The sequence below is a fragment of the Antennarius striatus genome, chromosome 22 (genome assembly GCF_040054535.1).
Source record: "Antennarius striatus isolate MH-2024 chromosome 22, ASM4005453v1, whole genome shotgun sequence".
Classification (NCBI taxonomy): domain Eukaryota; kingdom Metazoa; phylum Chordata; class Actinopteri; order Lophiiformes; family Antennariidae; genus Antennarius; species Antennarius striatus.
In genome coordinates this window covers 10186128-10210512 of record NC_090797.1, presented here as the reverse complement: position 1 = coordinate 10210512, position 24385 = coordinate 10186128, and the positions used below count along the sequence as shown (strand labels likewise).

The 24385-nt window shown below is 38.2% G+C and overlaps 1 protein-coding gene across 1 annotated transcript in view; it reads left to right on the top strand.

Moving 5' to 3' along the window:
- Positions 1–24385, top strand: part of LOC137589426 (proton myo-inositol cotransporter) — a 49930-nt gene that overhangs the window by 5092 nt on the left and 20453 nt on the right. The window contains exons 2-3 of the mRNA XM_068307194.1: positions 4619–4778; positions 6039–6241. Coding sequence (XP_068163295.1) covers positions 4619–4778; positions 6039–6241 — 363 coding nt within the window. The remainder of the gene's footprint in view (positions 1–4618; positions 4779–6038; positions 6242–24385) is intronic.

Sequence of the window (24385 nt, the reverse complement as noted above, 5' to 3'; positions counted from 1 at the left end):
TATTCTTACCTTGAGGCACAATAATTAATACTTTCTCTGTATAATCAAGTTCATTTTCTCTTCCTGACTATGTGGAGGATACGTGTTGCTCTAACAAGGTGTTTCTACCCACCTATTACTGCTCGAAATGCGGAAACCACATCGCTAAAATGTCAAGTTTTCAGAAAATGATTTTTTTTTAATGGATTTAGATTCGTACTTTCTGTTTTTTGAAAACATAAGATCACACATTTTTCATCCTGCAGCAGAGTATATTGTTCTTTCATTTGCATCTTAACAAACAAACCTGTTTTTGCAAAACGCGGCATGAAATTAGACTCACTTGAGTGAATTTAATTAAGGAAGGGGACAACCTCTCCTGCTTGTACCACTGAATTTAATCGCCCCTCACACCACTTATCCATTTGAAAATAACAACAGCTTTAACTCAGGGAGCTTTCTTTTTCCTCGTGCTGCATTTTCAAGGATCTCCCAATAGCCTCTAATTTGCTTCCTCGGTCACAATGAGCTACTTAGTGCCAGAACATGTTCTGTCTCTACTACGCCACAGCAATGGAGGGCCAAATGAAGCATCATATTGTGATCAAGAGAGTCAGCAGGAGCTTTGTTCAGGGTGCCCAGAGTCAGCTTCACAGGACCCGACAGATCTTCTGTTGGAGCGTACCGCACTGCTTTGAGGCCGAGTCTGAGCAGATGATGGCTTTAGAGAGAGAGAGAGAGAGAGAGAGAGAGAGAGAGGAGTCTGTTTGGAGAAGACATGGCTGGGAACTATCCGTGGTGCTGAAAGTAGAGCCCATTTACCAGAGTGGCAACACACTGAAACCGAGTTTCAAAGAGTTCCCCAATCCAGCAAGACGAGAAATATGGAAACGTTGTGTGTGTTCAGTCATTTTCTGAGGAAGATGAAAACACAACCGTCCTAAATGAGCTATTGTAGTTAAAGGTTCATCTCGCCACGTCTGGTAGATTGATTTTGGAAAATGCAACTCTGGATACTAAATGTTGAAGCTGCTTTTTTCAGGCATTCAAAAATCCACTACTTTTTTTTTTTTTCTAATAAAAGAACTGACACTAAACAGAAGCAGATAATGGATATGGATAAACTCATTTTACTAACTGCATGGAAGATGTAGTTTGGGGCAAACAGTTAGATAATCAGGCTAGCTGTTTGGTGAGCCAGCTAGAAACTTAAACATATGTTATTTCATATATAGTAGTGGAATTTTACTATTTGGTTAAAAAAAAATTGTCCAAATAGAGAATCACAAGTCAATCAAGATGGAATATGACATATTTGTCAAGCTAATACAATTAGAATTGGCAGTTTAACTGTGTAGCCTAAAAGCCAGTGTCCAATAAGTATCAAGAAAATGGACTCTAGAGCCTGTTTCTGGTGGTATTTTGACCTTTTTAATGGTCTGTAATGGTATTAGCTTTAATGGACTCCAGCCTATTTTTCCACCTGCACCAGAGAGTTCAATAGAAATGATCCAATACTCAGTAATAACATGAATATCAACTGCAGCATCTCACACTCAGGCATAAGGGCTTTTTGTCACGGCAGGTGTGGCTTCGTCTGACAAGCTGGTGAAAAGAATGGAGATAGCAGAGCAGGGAGGGTTCAGGCTGTATGACATGAATACTCACTAAGGTATTAGCATGAGGATCTCCAGGACTTGTCTGCATTAAGTGAGTTAAGATCTGTGCATACTTCACTCTTTGTGTGTGTATGGTGTCAAGCAAGCAGGATAAAAAACATACTGTTCAAACACACACATAGTAGCTATTGGATTAAAAATAAATAAATCAAAAAACAATTTCATGGTTTGTGGTGGTTTCTGTCTCCACTGATAAACGACTCCAGAGATTACCATGAAATCTGCCTGCTGCTCTGTCTACCGACTCAAATCTCGAATTCAACTTCATACTTATTATTAAAGACTTTTCAAACATGCTAGACTGATCTCCGCAGTCCGTTATAGCATATGTCCAAAAGTAGAAAGTCCACTTACCAAAAAATTTATAAGCCTTTCATCCTGAGGCACTCCAGAACTGCGCTTTGCCTAGTTTCCAAGGAGATGATACAGTTGACCTGAATTTGGGTTGTGTGATAATAGGTAGCTGTATTTGGAGGGGGGGGGGGGCTTATAAGCCTGCCTCCCCATCCGATGGAATGGATTATAGGATCTTTTTTCAGAGTGTCTGCTTAACACCTACCTTGTGTCGAATGATCCAAATTATACCATTAGGGCAGAAATAAGACGTAAATATAGGAAAACCAAGTAAACTCCAGTAACTGAAGAGCACGCTGAAAGCAATAAAAAATGCTTTAGAAGTAGAAATGAATCCTGAAGCTCAAAGCATGGGTATGTTTGTAGACTGTACGTTAAGGGCAGGTCATCCTTCTTCTATCCTGTCTTCACCACAGTGTGTTTGTGAGGAAAATGATAGGTTTAAGAAATGGTTGAACCTTTTTACAATGGAAATTATATGTTTGCAACCCTTGTGTCCTGACATGACACAAGCCCTCATCAAAAAAATAAAAAATAAGGTCTACGACATGGACTTAAAATAATACTGATAAATCAAATGAATATTAAAGAGTCAGATGATGTAAACCAGAACATTTTTACGAGACAAGCTCCAGGCTAAATGCCCACCGTTGTACTTTTTGTGGAAACAGATGTTAAAAATGAACAGGTGCTGATCGTGGTAGGTGTATTTGTGTGATATGCAATGGAATAAGAAACATCACAATAAACGTGTGACTGACATGGCTCATGATTCTACCTCCCTGTAATATAGATTATACAGTAACTGGTGCTGCTTAAAAATAGATGTTCACGTAAAACCAATGTGGAAATCTTTCCTATGTTAAAATGATCAAGAAACCGGTAAGGAGATGTTTTGTAAAAGGTCATATTGTATTTAGAATCCTTTCAGTGGTGCCACAGAAGCTGAACATGAACGCCTAACCTACAAATACCCTAGACTATTTCTAAAATAGCTTATGAATGGATTCAATTTGCCTGAGCAGACAGCCTTCATGCCCAAGAGCAGCTGATTAAATTTGAGCGGTGATCTGGATCTCGTATTTCCGTCATTAGATGATCATCATTTTTTACGCTATAATTAAGACAAAGGCTTGCCTCAAAAAGCTCAAGATATGTTTGTGCTATCAAGGGGAAATGCTAGAGACAAGACTGATGGGATTGGGTGTAACAGCGGCCTCTAAACTAACTGTTGATTCCTTCCATTGTCAAGGAGTGTGTTACATACTCCCTCAAGGAGGAAGACGAAGTCCTTTTTGTTCTCTGTTACTAGTTCCCGGTTCCCAAAGTTGCCACAATGTGGTGCCTGCACAGAGACATCACGGCTGCTCTCCCAGAAAGTGGTTGTCATAGCAACAGGTAGCCACGTCGTCATGGCGGCCGTTGAGGGCAGGGCAGCAGGAAAGGGAGGAGAGGGGAGGGTAGAAGGCAGTGGCAGACTATTAATAGAACTTATCAGGAGCCAGCTGCAGAAAGCTGTGGTCTCATGGCACCTCGTCAGAGACATCCTGGACAAACACACACCCACTGTGTGTGTGTGTGTGTGTGTGCGTGCGTGCGTGCGTGCGTGCGTGCGTGCGTGCGTGTGTGTGTGTGTGTGTATGTAAATTAATGCTTTCCAGAAATCAGAGTAGTGCAAGTCCCATTACTGATATATGCTGCAGCATTTGTTTGTGTCTCTTTAGTTCTTTTCATACTTGCCTGTTTAGTTCAAAGCTCAAACTTATTTGTTTGATATAAAGATCATTGAAATCATTGTAATGAGTGGCAAAACTGCAAAACACTTATGATTCCTATGAATACAGTATGATGGTGAACAAAAGCACACATTTTAAGAAAAGGCCTCTGATTGGTCATATCGAGAATAGCATCCAACATGTGCTTAAAATGCTTTTAAACTATGAATCTCCTCTCATATGTACTCAGACAGGGAGCGGTAGTCTTATGGAACAGTTGTTAACAAAGACCTGACATAGTTTGACCCTGTAAAGATGCTGTGTTGGATAACCAATTACCTCCAAGCAGACACACAGATGTTACTGGCATTTATTTAAAGGTGCGTGTCTCACCATCTGCTGCAGTGGATATGCACTACATCTGATATTTGATCTCACTTCAGCTCCGTTTTGGCCCCCACTAAGTCTTAAAGGAAATATCCTGTCTTGTAGCAGTTATGCCCTTTAGTTTAACCAGATCGTTTATATGCTGTGTCTTGTCAAAAAATGAGCAAAAACAGTTGTTCGAAGTATAACAAAAGATTGTTGTAGAAGATGCTAAAATGTTCCATTGACATTGGAAGTCAGGTCATGATCTTTTTCACTAATCTTGCAATTTTCTTTTGCTTCAAATTTTATCTTTGGGAATGATTTTGGTTAAATAAACCTTGATTAGTTCATATGTTATACATTTCTACCCAATTTAGATGTGACTGTATGTAGCTCAGTCCAAAGACTTCAGATGTCAACAGTTAACTTTTATCCAAATACCAACTGTTTCATGCACATGTCTTCTGGGTAATAGAAGTCCCCACCAACCATCTCCTCTCCCTCTCTCTCCTGGTTATGTAGGAATCGCCTCTATGACGGTTCCAGTCTACATCGCCGAGGCCTCTCCACCCCAACTCAGGGGGCAGCTGGTTACTGTTAACACCCTCTTCATCACCGGTGGACAGTTCACTGCCAGCCTCATCGACGGCGCGTTCAGCTACCTGCAGCACGATGGATGGAGGTGAGACACAGAATATATTTTTAAAAAAATGTTGAATACATAAATATTTTTGTAAAAATTCACTAACTTCCTAAGACTGCAAGGATTTCCAGGTCTGGCGCAGATCCTCACACCAAATGTCAGTACATGCACAGGTAGAGCAGACACACTACTATATAAGACTGAATCCAACAGTAGATTATCTTTGTGACTGTCCTCAGTCACGCTGACACACTCAATGCAGCCTCACATTCATAGGATGGGATGTAAGATTCTGTCGATAAGAATCATCCTTTTTGCACAAAAGTGCTTCAGCTGTGGTTCTGATGGAGATGGGAGGGATTCTGAAGGCCAGATTGGTGTGATTCTCTCATGATTTTCCAGGACTTTTATTGACTTAAGGGTATGAATGTTGTCCGATTGTCTGTAGAACAGAGAAAAAGCCTTGTCTGTCTCCAGACGTTTATGTTTATAAAAAGAAACCCTAACCCTACCTCTAAATATAACGACAGCGTATTATCACTATCAATCTTTTCCTCCCTCTTTCTCATCTGTTTTACCCTTTTATTGTTTTGCATAAGACATTGTGCATCTCAGAATGACAAACTAGTATATCAGTGGTTTTATGTGGGCGAGGTTAAGGTCAATTTTATTTCTCTTCACCTGAATTAAACAAAGTGTATGCCACCATAGTATCTGCTGTAATGAGTTCAGGTTTTTACAGATCAGGAGAATGTATGACGTCTGATAACGTCTTATTACAGTGTGTCAGCCGTACACTCTCACTCTGTTGGTTTGATAACTGCTGTTTTACTTTACATGTAATCTCACTTTATTAGTCAAAGTTGGAGGCATTTGCTAGAATTCATAAATTTATAAATATTGAACTCAACAGCATAAGGCCTTGACAGTTTTCCCAGTGTTTAAATGTATTAAATTAAATCATAGGCATTCTGTGATGCAGTGGGTAATGTTGTTGCCTCATAGCAAGAAGGTCCTGGGTTCCATTCCCTCTGGGACATTCCTATACGGAGTATGTACGTTCTACCTGTGTTTGTTTCTCTCTATGATGAACTGGCAACTTGTCCAGGGTGTACCCATCCCCCACCAATAAAATCATGTTGCTTACAGACCACCTGTTCTGAGTGTGACTTTTTGGTGACATATTTTTGTTAAAAACAGAAGGAATACACATTTGCATGACAAAATTAAGCAACGTATGGTTGTATGTGTAATTTTAGTTTGATTCCTCATGTCAGGTATCCCTTCCTTCCTCTCCAGGTACATGTTAGGTCTCTCAGTGCTTCCTGCTGTGCTGCAGTTCATCGGATTTCTCTTCCTGCCAGAGAGTCCTCGCTGGTTAATCCAACGCGGGCTTACACAGAAGGCTCGCCGCGTTCTCAGCCAGATCCGGGGCAACCAGAACATAGATGAGGAGTATGACAGCATCAAGAACAGCATTGATGAAGAGGAATCCGGAGGAGGTAATGGGGAGCAAAATTAGTTTTTTGTGTTGTATGCATTCAACTTTACAAAAATAAAGTGTTAATAAGATGTAAGGAAAAAAATAAGATTAACAAGATGATAATACTTCTGAGGTGTTTCTTTCTGAGGTCATTCATCATTTTTTTTGGTCAGCAGTCAATGAGCTACTCTAAAGGAGATGCGTATAGCACTATGGGAGCCAAGGGAGTTATAGAAATATGTCTATCGGGCTCACATTAGTAACACCTGCCAGCTGAAAGCGATGCAACTCTGGGCCCTAATGCTGCAGCCGCTTTTGAAAAAAAGTACAAAGTCATTTAGCTGTTCTGCTGCATTCAGATAACTCATAAGCCAACGATAACGACCCGCCAACAAAAGATTCATCTTTTCTCTTGATTGTCTCCTAAAACGGTTTCCACGTGGAGCTCTTTTGTCTATCTCAAAATGACTCTGATGTCTGCATCCAGAAATACAAAGCACATCCTGTCTGTTTAAGAGTGATGTTTTCTCGTGTGGAAACGAGAGATCTGTCAGAGCGTTCATGAGCTAGGTGCACCACAGAATCTTTTGGTGTATGCTGTCCTGTTCATCTATCTCTCTGATTCAAACAATAACACTTTGAAGCTTTCGTAATGAGAAAAGCATAATTTTCATCTGAATTCATGCTGTTTGTCAACAAAGAAACGAAACAGAGAAGAAGAAAGTTAATGTGATAGACCAGATAGAAATTACTCTCTCTCTCATCTTTAATAATTCTATTAGCCGATCTCTGCTTGACCTCATGAATGTTGCTACCTAATAGACAGTATTTGCTAATACTGCTGCTGCATAAAACCACTTGTAAAATCATTCCACATGTTTATTGCTTAAGGCTGCTTGTGCAGTACTCTCCAGTCTGATTCAACCCTTAACCTTATATTCCGTCTGAAATTTGCTGAGGTATTCTTTAAAGAGTGATGGAGAGGTGTTCTTGGGGGTGTGCATTTATTGTGGATTGACTCTTAGATTTCATAGCACATCTCTGTGGTGTTTCTTTTATGCTGCCTTCTCATCATATATAATATCTCAATGCCATGCACGAGTATTGCAGCAACTATAAGAGACAACCTATTAAAAAATGATTTAGTTTAGGCCTCCTCACCTACACCAAGTTGAAAACACACCAGTCTTTTCAGTCTCTCTCCGGTCTGTCCAGACAAATGAAACATACAGTAGATGACTTCCATGCATATAATGTGTGAAAATCAAAGGGACACTTGTATCTTGCTCTCAGGTGTACGGGAGCTCAGAAGGGACAAGAATATTGGTAAGAAGAGTTACTCAACATGAGAGAACAATAAAACAGAATAGACAACAGAGAGAACTGTAAAATAAGAGGGGGATGAAAGTAGAAGAGTAGGAGCAGAGGGGAGAAAATTGGATTAATCCTTCAACTAATCAACCTTGACAAGCAAAAACATCAATAGATCCCTTGTGTTCGCTTGGCCTGCAGTGAAGAGAAAGCTGTATCACAAGTACACATCATCACCATCACCACACACCCATGTAGAAAAACACTAACAGACAGAACAGCCTCCCTCTTGTGGAACACAGTGTGTGTCCATCAGTGTCCTTTTCATTTCAGTGTCTCTCCTCACAGTAAATCATCAGTTAGTGTAGAAAAAGAGCCCCAGAAAGAAATCCCCTATCGCTGCTGCCTTGTTATCTCGTAGCCTGTGGGCAACACTCTGATACTCTGTGAAATGTAAGCAATGTTTAAGAGTGTCGTTTCACTTCATGTGGCTTTTCTCTGTAACTCTGGTTCGCTCGAACAGAAAACAATATTCTTCTTTTCTTGCAATGGATTCAGATGAATGTTGAATCAGCAGCAAGCTGTCGGCACATTCGTTGAAAATTAACAAAGGAATTCCATCGAGACGATGACAAGTCATTTTGCATTAACATTTTACAGTGGTTAATGTCCATAGACTATCTTGTACACATTACAGCCATATTGTGACATGTTAATGCTGAATTATAAAGCATAACTCATGCATTCCCACTTATGATCTGGCTTTGAATTGAAAATTCACTGGGTACTGATCAAGGCTATATATATTAGTGTCACTTATGCAAGGTGCATTTAATTGTTCTTGCAGTGTTCACTTTTAGTTAACTAAGGGTATTAAAAGATTGTGAGCCAAAAGTAATTGTTAAAAATGTTTTCAATTTAAAGTACAACATGCAGTATTTAAGACATTTGAAAATGTAGATGCCTTTAGTGGCATAAACCTCTAAATCTGCTTTAATACACCTTTAGAAGTTAACTTGTAAAAAGAACTTACCAAATAGTCATTGGTGAAAACCTGAACCTCAGATACGGTAAGGTTTTTGAAACTTACATCTATCCTAGTGAGGAATCCAAATCATTTAAGCCATTTAATTTAACCTTTCAGATGCACTGAATTTTCTTCCAATTTGTCCTGTCATCCGAATGCAATGATTTTATTTTTCTTTTTGTAGTCAAAAAGTTCAAGCAGTCCATCTCAAGATCTGGTGCAGAACTGTGTGTTGAAAACCTGCACAGTGTTTGGCGTTAATGAATCTTTTAGTGTGCGACCACCATCTGTGAGACATAATTTCATGCCTGCACTGCTATTAAGTTTGCAATTTACATGCTACCCTACAAGTTGGAGAGCAGCTGCCGCCAAGCAACCAGACAGACAGATGGAGAGAGAATTGACAAGAGGAAAAACTCACAGGATGAAAACTATTTAATTGGTTAGTGAGTCTCCTGATTGGCTTTGTCAAGGTCAGGTGAAATCAGATGTATTCCTGATTGATTGAGGAACATAATGCCATCCTGTCGATGGCAGAGTTTGTCTTACGACTGGGTCTTAATTCTGTAAAACCTCCTTTCAGGTAAAGATTACAGAAACAGCTCTCGAGGGCTTTGTGATGCTTTCTGTGGTGGCTAAAAAGGCAGTTGGATACACTGACATAGTTAAGGATGAAGAGCAGATGTTAAGTAAGCAAAGTAGAAGGCTCAGACATCTAACTGGAGACACTAGGTAGGTAGATGGTGTCGAAGAGTGTCTGGCAGTGCAGGGTCTGAGGCTCGAGAGCTGATTTTTGATGTGTGGCGAGGCATTCCGGATGGAGCAAAAGTAAAACTATTGTTACTTTATTAGGTTTATTGTCAAAATACACCATCGTCACAAATTGTTCAACCCTTGAGAAAGACATGGAGAGAGAGAAAGAGACGAAGGGACAGAGAGACCCTATTGCTGCTGTGACTTGCTGCACATTTGATGCATATCCAGCCACCAGCTTCCAGAAGCATTCCTGAAGAATCTTTTCTGTGTGATTTAAATCAGTTGAATTTGGCCAGGTTTGAGTGTCCCAGAAAATCTTCTAAAGTCAAGCTTTGATGGATTTGAGGTTTGTTTGGGATTATCGCCTTTTTAGAACGACCGATGACTCCCAAGATTCACCTTCCTTCACTTCACAGATGTTTAGATGTTTTCTTTTCAGAATTCCTGATATTCATCCTCTACATGCTGCAGATTTCCAGCAATGAAACAAAGCTCTATCAGAGTATCATCCGTTCTTTCATGCATATGCTTCATTTGTCCTCCTCTGGATCTTTAGGATTAAGTTCAACTGGAGCTTGATTACCAGATGAGGCTCGGGTGTGTCGCCTGCAAACCCCACATCCAGGATCAGCCACACACAGAAACACAGGAACACCAGACACATACTGTGTACACAGAGACGTGGTGAGGGCAAGGAGGAAGAGGAGGTGTAGAGGCACGGCATCGTAATAAAAAAGGCCTGGAAATAAATGAGAACAATAAAAGTGTTGATGAAAAATGAGTTTCGGGAGAAGCCTCTGAGCCTCTCTTGAGTAGGAAGGACTCCAATGGAATCACCACAAAATTAAATCTGAGTCCATTTTCATGAACTGTGAGTGAAGAGGACCGATAGGTAGATGTGACAGTGGAACCATTCAGGATACAAAGTCAGTTGTACTTTAACTTATTGACCTTTTAGCAGTAAAGATAACATGCTGACCAGCTGGCAGCAGGTGAAAGAGGAAGAAATAAAGCACATACATATAATAAGCCAATTTAATTAATAATTATTTCCACTTATGTTTAAATTTCGGTTTTACAATATATACTTGAATTCACCATGACGTGGATGTCTTAGTGTGTCAAAATCTGATGATAGAAATCAAAGTGGAAGCAGCACAACAAGCCTTTACCTGTGCTGAATAACCTCCAGAGATTCCCTTTTGAATGTCATAATTATACTTTATCTGCTATGAAGAAACATAAAAATGATTAGAAACATTTTGTCCTGCAAAACCAAGTCCTAATTTTGGACGTGATGAACAGTTGAGATATTTCTACATATTTTGTCAGACAGCTTGTCTCAATCATTAGTGTAATAAAAATAAAATGATTAAAGGCAAACTTTGTGATGTGAGTTCAAAAAATAGAAAGTGTTCAGATTGTCTGTGTAGTACTCATTAAAATCTGATAGACTGGACTGCAGCTGAGGATACTCCTAGGAGGGTTAGTCTTCACATCCCATAATTAGCCATATTCTCTTCAAGATCATTTGGTTTGAAAAGCTCCACTGTGATTTGCCTTTCAAACTGATGGTCAGTAGATCATGATTGCTGCAAAGATGTACCTGTACCTATAGCCTTTTCATGTGTGTGCGTATGTGCGTGTGTATGTGCGTGCGTGCATGCGTGTGTGTGTGTGTGTGTGTGTGTGTGTGTGTGTGTGTGTGCATGTGTGTGTTCTCACCTGGATAAAGCTAAGGCACTCCGTGCCCTTTTGCTGACATGTCAGTGTTTCCATGGAAACAACACTTCTCGCTTCCCTTTTCCTCACACCTCAGCTTTAACAGTGATTATAGTTTGTATAATCATCCTATTCAACCTTTCTCTCTGTCTGTTTCACACTCACACATTTCCACAGGTGAAGAAAGGCCCAGCAGTCAAAAAGATGATTATAACATATTTTTATAGAATGAACAGTCGTTCATGTAAATATCAAGGCCCCATCTTCACCTCCTGTCAATTCGAATGAGTATCTAATTTAAGAAAATCTTTTGAGGCATGGTGTTTTCACAAGTTACTGTCAGACCATTCTCACAGTAGAAACACATTTCACCTCACAGCAAATGTTTTACTGAATAAAAACACAATCTCAATTTCGTTCTATAACAAGTAATAACATTAATTTAAGTAAAGGAAACTCAGTTTTGTTACGTCATATATGACTTCATATCAAAGGATGATGGCCTTTATTCAGATCCAGAATTGCTTGTTTATTTCCAAAAAAAATATAGACCTGTATAGAAGAAGAATTTATTTAACATCAGGCTAAAATGGAAGGAAGGATATAAAAACCCTGAATACCCTCATCTTCTTTTTAAACGTGCTCAAAAAGTGTGATGACGATTTGTTGATCACGGTCCCAAGTCAATGAGCTCTGATTACAATCTTTTCTGTACCAGAAGAGGAGGAAGAGGAGACAGGAAGAGAGGATGCTGATGAAGAGAAAGTGAAGTGGAGAGTGGAGGTGTTGGGGCAGCAATTATGATGGAGAAGCAATACTTTCGCAATATGGCAAACCAATTCTGTCAGCCATTATGTTGCCATTCTTCATGAGAAACTTCATACCGCGCCGTATTGAACACATTGATTTCTTTGGAGGGCTTCATAACAACAGACTCAGACATAACCTGGGAAGAACAAAGGTCGTGGCTTGACACTGAGGAATGGAGACAGTATCCAGCAGTAGATCACTTTATCACATCATGACACTTTTGTAGCACAGAGCTATGGGTAATGGGGTTTTTTTTTAAATTTCAACAGTAACCTGAGTTAAATCAAAGCCAATAAAAGTCATAAGAAGCCTGTCCTTTATTAAAGTTTAGCTAGATAATTATTTTTGGTAACAATTTGTTCTTTATCAAGCAAAAGGTTCCTTTTAAAGACCATCCAATAACTGTCTTATGAGTGTTTTCTCCTTTGAAAGTGAGTTCCCATAATGAATGAAGGCTGGTGTCATTGTGCATTGGCTGTCTTAAACACCAGTATAACCATTCAAATCAAATTAAATTAAATCAAAATTATCTATAAAGAGCTTTTCATGCAAGAATATGTAACGCAAAGTGGTTCACAGAATTAAAAACAATAGACGACCTCCCACAAACCATACTAGACACACACAGATGCACACACACACACACACACACACACACACACACACACACACACACACACACACACACACACAGTCACACACAGTCGCACAACTCGGCAGTTCCTGGTTCGAGTCCCGCTCTGTGCGGAGTTTGCATGTTCTCCCCGTGTCTGTGGGGGGAACATGCGGCTTCCTCCCACCTCCAAAAACATGTGCTTCAGGTTGATTGGCCGGTCCCAAATTGCCAGTAGGAGTGAGTGTGTGTGTGCATGGTTGTCTGTATTTGTGTGGATCCGTGGCGCATTGGCGTCGTGCCCAGAGTGTTCCCCGCCTCACGCCCTACGCCAGCTGGGATAGGCTTCCGCTGTGGCAGATAAAAATGTTTGTCAAAGAAACCATAAAGCATCTTTAAAAGTGGGAATTGGATCTGAAAGGCAGGTTGTTGGGTTTGCTTGGGAGAAAACGTCTTCCATTAACTCGGTTCCAGTGATTTCTCAGGCAAGGAGAGCAGTCCAGGTGTGTCAAAAGACAAAACTTTCTTGTATAACAGGCTGAATCTGATGAACTTGATTGTAGCACTAAAGTGTTCTGCACATTTTTCACAAAGACCACCTGTTGGTGTCTTAAGAATTTAATTAAAATCAGTGCTGTAAAAATATTGAAATAGGAGAAAAGTTGCCGGTGTTTGTTTTTATGGCTCTGCTGTGTGAAACACTGTTTAGTGTAGCCCATGTCCTCAATCCTCGGCTAAACACACTCATCCGTGTGATGGAGTGTGTGATATTTGTAGTTTGTGTTTGCTTGTCTGTTTTCTTCTCTTCTATCGATAGTTCTGCCGATTACGACTGTCATGTTTCTTTTTTCATAAATATTCCAATATTTCCAGTTCTAGCTCTATTATTTTAGATCTGTTTTTTGGTCACTGACACCTCTTCAGACAAGTATGTTTTGCTGTTTAGTTGTTAATGTTTTCACTGCATTCATCAGCTTGTAGCAAAGTGTGCTTTTCTGTCATTTGGTGATGTAAAACACAGTTTAAACTTAATGGCTTAATGAGAAGAATAACTGTAACCACAGAAACCACAGACTCCAGCTACAATGGTGTAGATAGGTTAAGCGACAAAAACTGTGGTCGAGTATAAGGAAAGATCCGATTTGTTAAATGTTCCAGAAAACAAATGAAATGTGTTACGTGCAATAATAACATCTGTCAAACACATCTGTGTAGGTAACTGTAATAGGTTGAAAGCAGTAGTGTTGAGTTTTTGAATTCGAATTTCCACAGGTACAAAAATATAACTAGTGGTTGTTAAATTTATATGATAAATGCATTAGATTTTGCAAATAAGTTAAAACTATGTCATGAACAGCAAGACTGAATCAAAACAATGAGCTTAAAGACACTAAAATGTTTTGCGAAGCTGAGGGGATGGACAGAGTTGGACTAACATTTCTCTATTAGTGGCCAAGCTCTTGTCGCCAGGTTCCTTTAAAGAAAGTTACTGAATGAAGTGTCTCAATGTCAGGCTTTTATGCATCAATTTACCAACTAAAATCCCTGCATTGCATAACAAATTTTAGCAAACAAAACAGACGCAGCAAGTAATCAAGACGAGTGGCGATGATTTAATGAATAAATATAAATTCATTTGAAAGTTATAAAAGCAATTTCAACAGATTTCAAGTATGGTTACTTGACAGTCGGAACATCAGTCAACCTGTATGAAAATAAGTGAAAGTTTCATTTGTGTACTCATATATCAGTTTATAAAAAAATATATTTTCCTGGAATTATTTCTCACGCAATTCAATCTAAACTTTAACATACTGTTTGGCTCCTGATTGTTTTTAGCCATCTGTTTGCAGATAATTGAATGGTACACTGGGTGAGCTCTCCACAAAAGCGTGGTGCATTTGTGTTCCTGCAGTGCTTCTCTAAATTATTAATTTTATGGCATTATAATTGCTAGTTATTCAAATGAGCACACAGGCATAGACACACCTGATAGATGTCTGAGGGAGTTTGAGAGTCCAAAACCATTGCAGTCCTGATTCGTAATTCTCCCCCTGATCATTAATAATTCAGGATATTTGAACACTTTGTGAAACTCCACTGCTGCTTTGGGTCTGCATGAATCCACAAGGAAATTCTTATGAAACCAGGGCTTCATACTTAGGGGAAAAAAGTGTCTGAAGTTGCCAAAGGACACTCTTCATTATTCTGAATTATAGATGATGATCTGTAAAATCATTTTTATGGATTTCTTTATCGGTCAAAATGAACGAGTTGGCTTTTCTGCTCCACTTTCAAACAAAAAAAAAATTAAATCTACGTTTCAATAAATATACTTTCTGCTCCACTGATTTTCATTCCCAGGTTTTCTTCACCTCTTGTGCATCCAAAACCACATATTGACTCTATGTCAAATTTGTCTTCAAGGGTAATGTTAAGAAATATTTCAATGCATGACAATTGAAGATAACATGTTTGCAGCCTTGTCGTCCTTTCTTTGAACAACACTGAGCTGGTGGTGGGGTTTTCAGGGTTCAGTTGAAGAAAATTAAGCCAAAGTCCCAACTGGGAATGTTTTCTGAAGGCAGAAACATCAGAGGGTACAAAGCTAGACAAGTTATGTCTGATGAAAGCAACAAGAGGAGGTTAGGGAATTATCTAAGTCTTTATTCTGGTAATAAACTCCTATCTGCATCTTTTGTAGTTCAAGTCCACAAACAAAAATGAGCTAGTGATTCATATCAATCCGCTGCTGCATAATATCATGGATTCTCTGTATTCATATGATGTTTTACTTTACAGCGCATATTACTTTTCTTAAATAATCAGTGCAGCCATGAAGGACATGAGGTTCTATTGTCTGGGTGAAATCAGTCTGTATTTTTTATCAATACTGTTACCTTGTGTTAAACATGTTTTATTGTATGATTTAAATTCTGTTGATTGTTTCTATCTTCCTTTCCCTGCATAGCATCAAGTCTGATACAAAGTGAAGTCTATTGTGTGTAGATTTATCTTAACCTTTAAAATTATTAAAATAATCCTCATCTTGAAGTGACGGTCACTCCGACATGCAGCAGCGTTCTTCTGAAGATGTAGTTCCAGGGCTCTTGTTTCCACATTTAATGACCAGAGTGAGCATGTGACTCACCCAGAGATTCCTTATGCAATTAAAATTGGCTTGTGGAATTAGTTTGCTTTGGATACAGAGGCCACAGTGTGCCGGGACTGAAATTAACAAGCACAATAATTGTTATGACTCAAATGTTCGATAATATGAACCATCTGTTGTTGTTTGCTTGAATATAATTCCAAGATGTTTTAAATAGAGAAATGAAAAATTATAATTATTCAGATGAGCGTGTTTATGTTTGCTGATTGCCGTAAGCCAGCCTCTTTAACCCAGCCTTATTTTTGTATGTGCCTCTTTGTGTGTGTGTGTGTGTGTGTGTGTGTGTGTGTGTGTGTGTGTGTGTGTGTGTGTGTGTGTGTGTGTGTGTGTGTGTGTGTGTGTGTGTGTGTGTGTGTGTGTGTGTGTGTGTGTGTGTACGTGCATGTGCACACACACCCCTAAGTAAGACCCTTGTCATTTGCATGAGGAAAGGTGTGCAGCTGCTAAATCATGAATCTCAATAACTCAGAAGACTGATTACCGGCAGACCTCAAAATGCCTCTAGAGATTTTATTACACACCGGAGGGAATGGATAGATGAATGAGGTTTGCTTTTGTGTGTCTCACAAGTTTGTAAAAGCGCCGGTGAAGCCCGGAATCCCCCATGAGACCACAGTAAATGTCTCTAGCAAGGTTTTCTTGAACCCTGAAGCATTTACACATTTAGAAGAAACATAATCAAACATAGGCAACCGCAAAGATTCCCTTCTTATTTTTATGTGAGCTAGGTGCTGCATAATAGCACATTCATAAATGTACCATGAGAAAACTCCATCTGTACTGATTCAAGTGCAGCAAACAGCCAGGAAGATGGCAATGCTCCAAGAACTGAGATAGAATTTTATTTTAATTGCCCTGATTCCAGCATTTCCAACTGGGTTCTGTCTGAATATACAAAACATCACTATTTTCTATTTCTGTTTCAGCCTCTTTATTAATCAACACTATCACTAAAAGGAGATTCCAGAAAACACATCTCTGCTTCAAACAGTTGCAAATAGCTTTCTAATAACTTTCCAATTTGGAAACACATTTACATTTAAATTTTATATATATTTTATATTCACAAAGCTAGAAATGAGACATCGTAGAGAAGAAAGTACTCTAAACTTAGTACCGTAGTCTTGTAATGACCACAAGTGCACTGTTTAGTAGGTTTCACAAAAAGGAAGGATTACCCTACTTAACATGTGATTTATTGCCTCACTTAGCTTCCTGATGGGTTTTTGTTCTCAGTTGCTAGTTCCAAGTCTTTTCAACTATGGTTCCAAGGTTCCCAATCAGATCTAATCATGACAGAAAAGTGTTAAAAAGTGTTAGTGATGTCTTCTTGCCGAACAGATGTCCAGCGTTTTTATCTTCTGATTGCAAATCATTTTAAATAATTGCTGTCATTCTAAGTCATTTTTTTCCTTTCGCCATATTTAAATAGACCGTCTAGTACTCGGAGATACCATCAAAGAAACTTGTCTGGTGTTTCTTCTCCTCTTTTCCTTATTTCTATCTGTTTTGCATCCCAACAAAAGCTGAATGAATTAAATTAGACACATGGATTTGTTGGTTATACTTTATCTTCTCTTTGTTTTGAACAAAGCTGTCTGGACACTTAAAGCGCTGCCTTTCCATTCTATAATAGAATTGTTTGACATCAGCAATACCTAAATGCATCAGTATAACTCAGAGCATTAGGAGTGAGTAACACAAACAGTGTATAAAAAGGTTTTGACAAGAACAAAAGTGAGAAACCTTTTGTGTCTTATCACACATTTTTTTGTGATGTTTTGCTAAATTTGTGATTGCAGCTGTGTCGTTAAAGTTGTGGGGAAATAAGCCACATATTACAGTTTGTCTGAACTTTTTCAGGATTATAGTTTTTATTTATCTACCTTTAATTCATGCATCAGTGCGGTAAAATGCATGAGCACGTCTACTTGAGTTAAAGCAGCATATCAAGGTACTATGGCATTTGAAACAACAGCAGGTTACATATGGATGAAGACAAACCGACACAGTCCTTTCGTCTAAAAACATGTTAAACCAACATATTCATCTGTGGGAAAAGAACAAATTAGATTAACATCACAACTCAGGGGGCTTGAGGGTGATCTTCTCTGTATCTTTTGAAATGCAGATCACATGTCACCATCCATGCTCTTTTACCAATAAGTCTCTATGAAGCACTGGTGTCGCCATCCACTCTGCCTGTGTGTCATGTTTGGTGATATTCATTTATTACATAGATAGGTTAGACCTACTGTTTACATTTCTAACATATTTGGCTTTTTTAATTTTTTTATTTTAGACATTTAAACATTCTAAGAGTTGTGTATTTTGATGCGATGGACCAGCCCTCTTTGTGTCTGTCAACAACTTATGAACAACAGATCACAAGGAACTCACCAGTATGAACATGTATCAAAATAAAAAAAAGTCAACTGTGCCATTCTTTTTCAATCGTCATCATTTATTATCTCATTGACCAAACTGCCAGCACTGCTTTAGCTTATAGCAGTAGTAGAAGAAGAAATAAACGCTGTCAAAGCACAAACCCGTTTATCCCCAGAAAATCTCAAAACTCAGCAAAAGTAGTAAACAAACACAGTAATTGGCTTTCCGCATTAATTTCTGCTTCAAACTATCATTTTTAAACCCTAAATATAAAATGATCCGGGTGTATAAACATTAGTGTGTCCGTCCATCGGTCAATACTTCCATCTGTAATGTTTTCTTAATTTCCTATTCCTAACTTAAAATAAAGTAAATGTCTTATCTTTTCAATCAATATCGGACAATTTATAAATAATGGCCTCACCAAACCAAATGGTGACTCCTTTTGATATTTCAGTTTTTCAACATGTTCCATTTTATCCAGTATTCTCTTTTCAAAGTATGTATATAAAACAATACAAGAAAGAATAGAGATAGAATAAAGATATTTCATGGTGCATTTATTGTGCAATGTTTAGAGGGATGTCCATATAGAGATCTGCTTTAAAAGTTGGTAGATTTTGATTATTACATATCGTCAAATTAGCAAATGATGAGCAGTCAAAATGGAAAAATGGGCAAAATGTCTACACAGGGTCCTGCATATATAGTAGTGAAACCAGAGGAGAAGGTATAATTTGACATTTTGAGGATTAATATCCTAAAGCTGAAAGAACTCCAGCTAGGAAATTAAACTGAATCTATCTTGCTCAGTAGGTTCAGACTGTCCTTTGTTAAGAAAATGTGCACAGAAAAAGATAATAAATAACAATCTAAAGGCTAGAGGAGTTCCTAACTCCCCAAAACATGTGTCAGCAGTCCTGGAACTGATGAGTCTCGGTGATTACTTTGCAGAATAAACAGGAAAAGCAACAGTGACAAACACTGAACAAAAGAGCATCTTTCTCCACTCCTCTGTTCCCATTTAAGCAGCTTAACTATTAATAATTGAAGGAGGAGAGTTGTGCGATGACAGATCTATCATGAATCTCCTTCAGTGCCTGCATGGATAGATGGATAGTGAAAAGAAAACCTTTTCACTTTTCCAGAACAACCTTTATCTTGGAGGAACAGGCAAGCAAGTCCCCAATTTAAAAATCTGGTGATGAATTTGTGTCTCTGAAGATGTTGGTTCAGGCTGCAACAGAAAATCCCAACATGCCAAGGAATACAGCAAAAAATAACAGACCTATGCTTTGTGAATGTGCAATTTGCGTGTGGATTTGGTTCAAATGCATTCTTTTTTCCTATTGTTGTATCTTCCATGTGTCATAGAGCTATTAAAAATGCGTATCACAGAGTGTGTGTGTCCATCAAACTGTCCTATTCTTCTGCACAATAGTAAGTGTGCATGTAATGCCGCCTGTTTCCCTTAGGCTATGACAATTCCGTATTTCTCTTCCACTTTCTCTTTCTCGCCCTCACACACATATACAGAATCATGTTTCCATCTCTTCACAGGATATTGCATTGACTTTCATTTATTTCTTAGAGCATTATCCTAACTATGTCTTGTTGAACCTTATTTTCCTAACGTTAACCTTAGTATATGCCAAAACATAATTCCCGATGGGTAGAATTTACTTTTGTCCCCAGAAGGAAAGCAGATCCTGGGTTTGAACTCTCTGCTCGCTGTGTGTCCAGCAGCTTCTATCTATGTGACTCTTTTCTGACATTTATTGAAACATGTAGGATGTTTTTTCAAGTGGACCTGAGTTATCATCTCAAGTTAAGAAATAGCTTCTACTGAGAAAGTAAAAGGCTGTGCAAGTTATCCTTAAACTTTCTTGCTGTACCTCTTTACATTTGGTGATAGTGTGTCTGTGCTGACTACTGTGTAACGGCTGAAATCTGTAGTTAAAAATGAATGTGCCTCTGTGTCATGTCCTCTCCAATTCAGGTAGCACTGTGTGTCTGCTGGTGTGATTTCAGGTTATATAAGCAAGCAGTCTCACTTTTCAAGCCAAGGAGAAACTCAAACTTTCATTATAAAGAATTTTATTTTTCACACGCTGCAATGGAAGCATTCATAAATTTCACCAATGTGAGTTTCTTGCACTTTCAAAATGCAGTAAATGTTGTTTGTGTTTCCTTGGAGCTCTAATATTAAACTCAGTCTGCAACATAAAGGGAATACCATTGGTTTTAGATGCCAGCATTGACCCTACCAGTGAGATTCATGCTTGCATTACACATTTAAAATCATGGATGTGTTATGTATAAATCTTTAATGTGAGGCATATATGTTGTTAATGTATAATGCTGTCTATATCTGTTAAAGTGAAGAAACAAACCTCTCAGTTATGTTTGGGAAAGTTTCATATTTTGACTTAAATACTTGTCTTCATAATCACAAGAGCATACGGTCAGATTTCAGATTCTAGCCACACAACCGTGCTGGTAAAACTCTTGACATCTCATTAAAAAACTTTTCTCTGTCCTGTCTTGCCATTAAGTGATATCCAGTTGGAAGATAGTGCATATGTGGAAAAAGTTGTATAAAGCCTTTTGTTTGTCTGGAGGGAAGCTCTTGCTTTATTTACTCATGTTTTTTTAATTTTTCTGCAGCACTGGCACTAAAAGAGGAAATTACTTCCCCCAGATTACATCCTGAAATTAACTATTAAAAAAGTTGGAGATCATAGAGGCTTCAAGAAGAAGATCACAAACTTTATGAATATCATTATTTATAGTAGTAGTGTTGTTCTTGTTGTTCTTGTTATTATATGTTGATAATAAGTAAGATTATGTTCAGTGACTGTGCTCTGTACTTGTCCATCAATTCATCTGTGTGACTCTATCCATCCATCTGTCCGACCGTCCATCCATCCATCTGGTGCTCAGCTCTTGGCAACTGCTGACCCCTCTCTGCCCTTAGATAAACACAGCTGCTGCCCTGCATTCACAGACAGGACTCTTTGCCCCCGACAGATTTGATCAGCTCTAATTAAAATGCTGTCTCTCTGCAGGTCCAGAGTTATTCTCAGAAATTCTCCCTGAACACCAGAAAACAAAATACAGTGATACCTCTACTTACGAATGTCTCTACTTACGTAATTTTCTACTTACATAATTTCTTCCGGAACCAATTAATTCCGTAAGTATAGATACCACTGTATTAGGATTTTGTATCATTAGTTAATATAGATTGTGAGCATCTATGATGTTTATTACATCTGAATAACGACTGCCACTCAAAACTATATATAGGAAGAAAAAAAAGGAAAAATCAGTTAACTTTGTTCTGGGATTTTTTTTTGAATGATAGTGTCTTACCCAGATTTATTTGTTAATTATGGTTGATGATGCTTTCAAGCAACAATTCAAGATTAGGAACTATATTTAGTTATTTGTTAAATTGCCGTTGGTTTGTTGAGAGTTCATTTTAACAAATGGAGATACAAAGTCCCTCCTCCTCCGATGGGACTTCAAAAAAAAAGTGTAGTATTTAAAAATAACTTCTTTTTAATACTGCTTTACATGCAATGTCCAACTTTATTCAATTAAAATAAGAAAATTTCAACTATCTTTTGAACTGATACTGATCATATGTGTGGCACAACTATCAAAACACTATTTGTGTTACCATAATTATCTTTTATACAATGAAGTCTAATGGTGGGTAATACAAAGAAAGGAACAGTCCTGCCCAAGCAGTAGCTCTCAGCCAAAGCTACTGTACCTGTTTCCAGCCTTCATGCTAATCGAGTTAATTATCTAATAACTGAGGCTTCATATTTGGCTTGGTTGTAACATTAAAATTTTGGATACAGATGATTACCAAGTACATTCTTTGTAATTGATTGAATTGTGCAGAGCTAATTCCTCTTCACCTGTAGCCCTGACCTTCTGTTCCTTAACGTTTATTTTGAGGTGTCACTCTGATTGGATAGTGGAGGAGAGGTAAGAAAGGGGAGAAGAGAGAGCGATAATTAGAGATGGGAAGTGGGGCTGCTTGTAAAGACCTCAGCCCTTGATTGCAGCCTGCTTGCAGCCATTTACCGACGACTGGATGAATAGAAAAGCTATTCTTGACTTGACAAACTTCTTTCTTCATAATTCCTCCTGTGCTGCCTTCGGTGACCTGATTTGTCTTTTTGTTTCCTTGATTGGCCAATTTTCTGCATGCATGCTCCCTGTTCATACTGTTGTCTGTGCATTGATCCATGTGTAGAAGTACATTTCACAGGTTTAGAAATGGCTTGATCCAATCAAAATATGGGAAACAGCACTCCTTAATCCCTGGTAAGATCTTTGCTCCTCCTGTCCTGCTTTTATTCCTGAGGTTACAGGTTCAAATTTGAGAAAAAGAAAAAAAAAAAGGAACTGACAAGACTTGCTTTTCTAATGGTCACACTAATTGGCTGTGTGGAATGTCACAAAGGGAAGGTGAGGTATTTCCCAAAAGCAAGTAGCTGAGGAATGGCAGTAATTGGATATCCCTTCAGTTAATATCAAAGAGATGAGAGGAAGAGGAAGGGAGACCTCGCTCTCATTAAAAAGCATATCCCGGTCTTTCCCTGCTCTCCATCCAGACAAGGCATATCATGGTCTTAAGGAATGCTGAGGAATGAATGCTAATAAGCATTGAAATCAATAGGGATTAGCGGGGGATAGCGATGACCGAGGATGATCACAGCCTGTGCAGTTGGATTTAAGGAAGAAACGAGTCATGGCTTTGCATTGATTCGACATGTGTGCTTTGTGCTGTTACATGTGGGATTGTGTGTTCTGTGTATTCTGTGACTCTTCCTTCGCAAGAACTGGTATGCCAGTTTAGTTTCTGTTCATCTATGTTTATTTGTGCATTTCCTTCTATTTGGTTGCTAGGTAGGCTGATTAATAGTGATAGAGGTACTGCGCTACAGACTGAATAAAATAGAGGGATAAATTAAATAAAAGGTACAGCTCATTGTGGAATATTGACATGAAATCATTACAGTTCTGTTAGAGTGCATCACTGTGGGGCTCGGCAGCTTTTCACCTTGTTTTTCACTGCTTTCCTTCCTTTTCAATATGTTATCTGATTAAATTACGGCTGGGTCGGGCTCAGCTGAGGAAATGACGATCGTGTGTATGTTTGTGCGCACAGATGAGGCCACGTGTGCGAGTCTGTTCATTCACACTCACATTTTATTCTTGTTGAAGACTGGCAAATGCTTTTATTGATAACCCAGAGAAAATGTGTTGTGCATCTATGATGTATGTTTCCAATCTTTTGTTTCCATGTTTATATATAAATATGAATATATATATGAATATATATATGAATATATATATGAATATATATATATATATATATGAATATATATATATATATATATATATATATATATATATATATATATATATATATATATATATATATATATATATATATATATATATATATATATATCAGACCTGTGTTCTGGTCTCCAGTGATCAACCAATCACATTGTACCAGGTGCTGCCATAGCGATGGCTGAGGCCATAAACCATTTCCTCTTCACCATGAGGTTTAACTTAAAACTTGACTTTGAGACATACATGAGTTTATACTTAGAACTCATTTCTATCAGACTCCTAAATATGATTATTATTTCTTCAGTGAAGTTTTTCAAAAATATTTATAAACTCAGACATTCTAATCAAATTATTTATCCTAGAATAAGCACAATTTAGGACAGATTATAATATATACATATCCTGATTTTTAATCTACAGTCTAGTTTGGTCCCTGAGTGATGATTTGTATTCCGTAATTGTATCAAAATTGGTCAATTACTCTGAATTCTCCAATACCTAGTGTGCTAAGTTACTAACAAGTGTCAACGTAAATGTTGAAATCTGTTACCCAAGACTTAACTGTACTACCTTCTCAGAAGTCTATCCGAAGAGGTCATTGTCTGGAAAACTCACAGCAAATGAGTAGGAATAGTAGGAATGTTTATAACATTGCTTACCTATGTACTGCTTTTGTTCATATTATGGATGTGTGGAACAATTTGTCGTGTTCATGTGAATGTAAAAGGAAAAACAGACATTGTTATTGGATGTTTCCTCCTCCTCCTCCTCTCTTTCAAACCCATCAAGGAGACCATCCTCAATTTAATAAGGTCTTTGCTTCAGCCACAGAGAAGGGATTGTTATAAGGACTGGTTAGTGTACTGTTGTCTAGTTACTGTCTTCATTACTGATAGGTCAGGTAGTGTGTCTGCTGTCACAGGAAGAGGACTTAGAAATAAGAAAAAGTTTCGGTTTAGTTAGTAGACATAACTTCTCC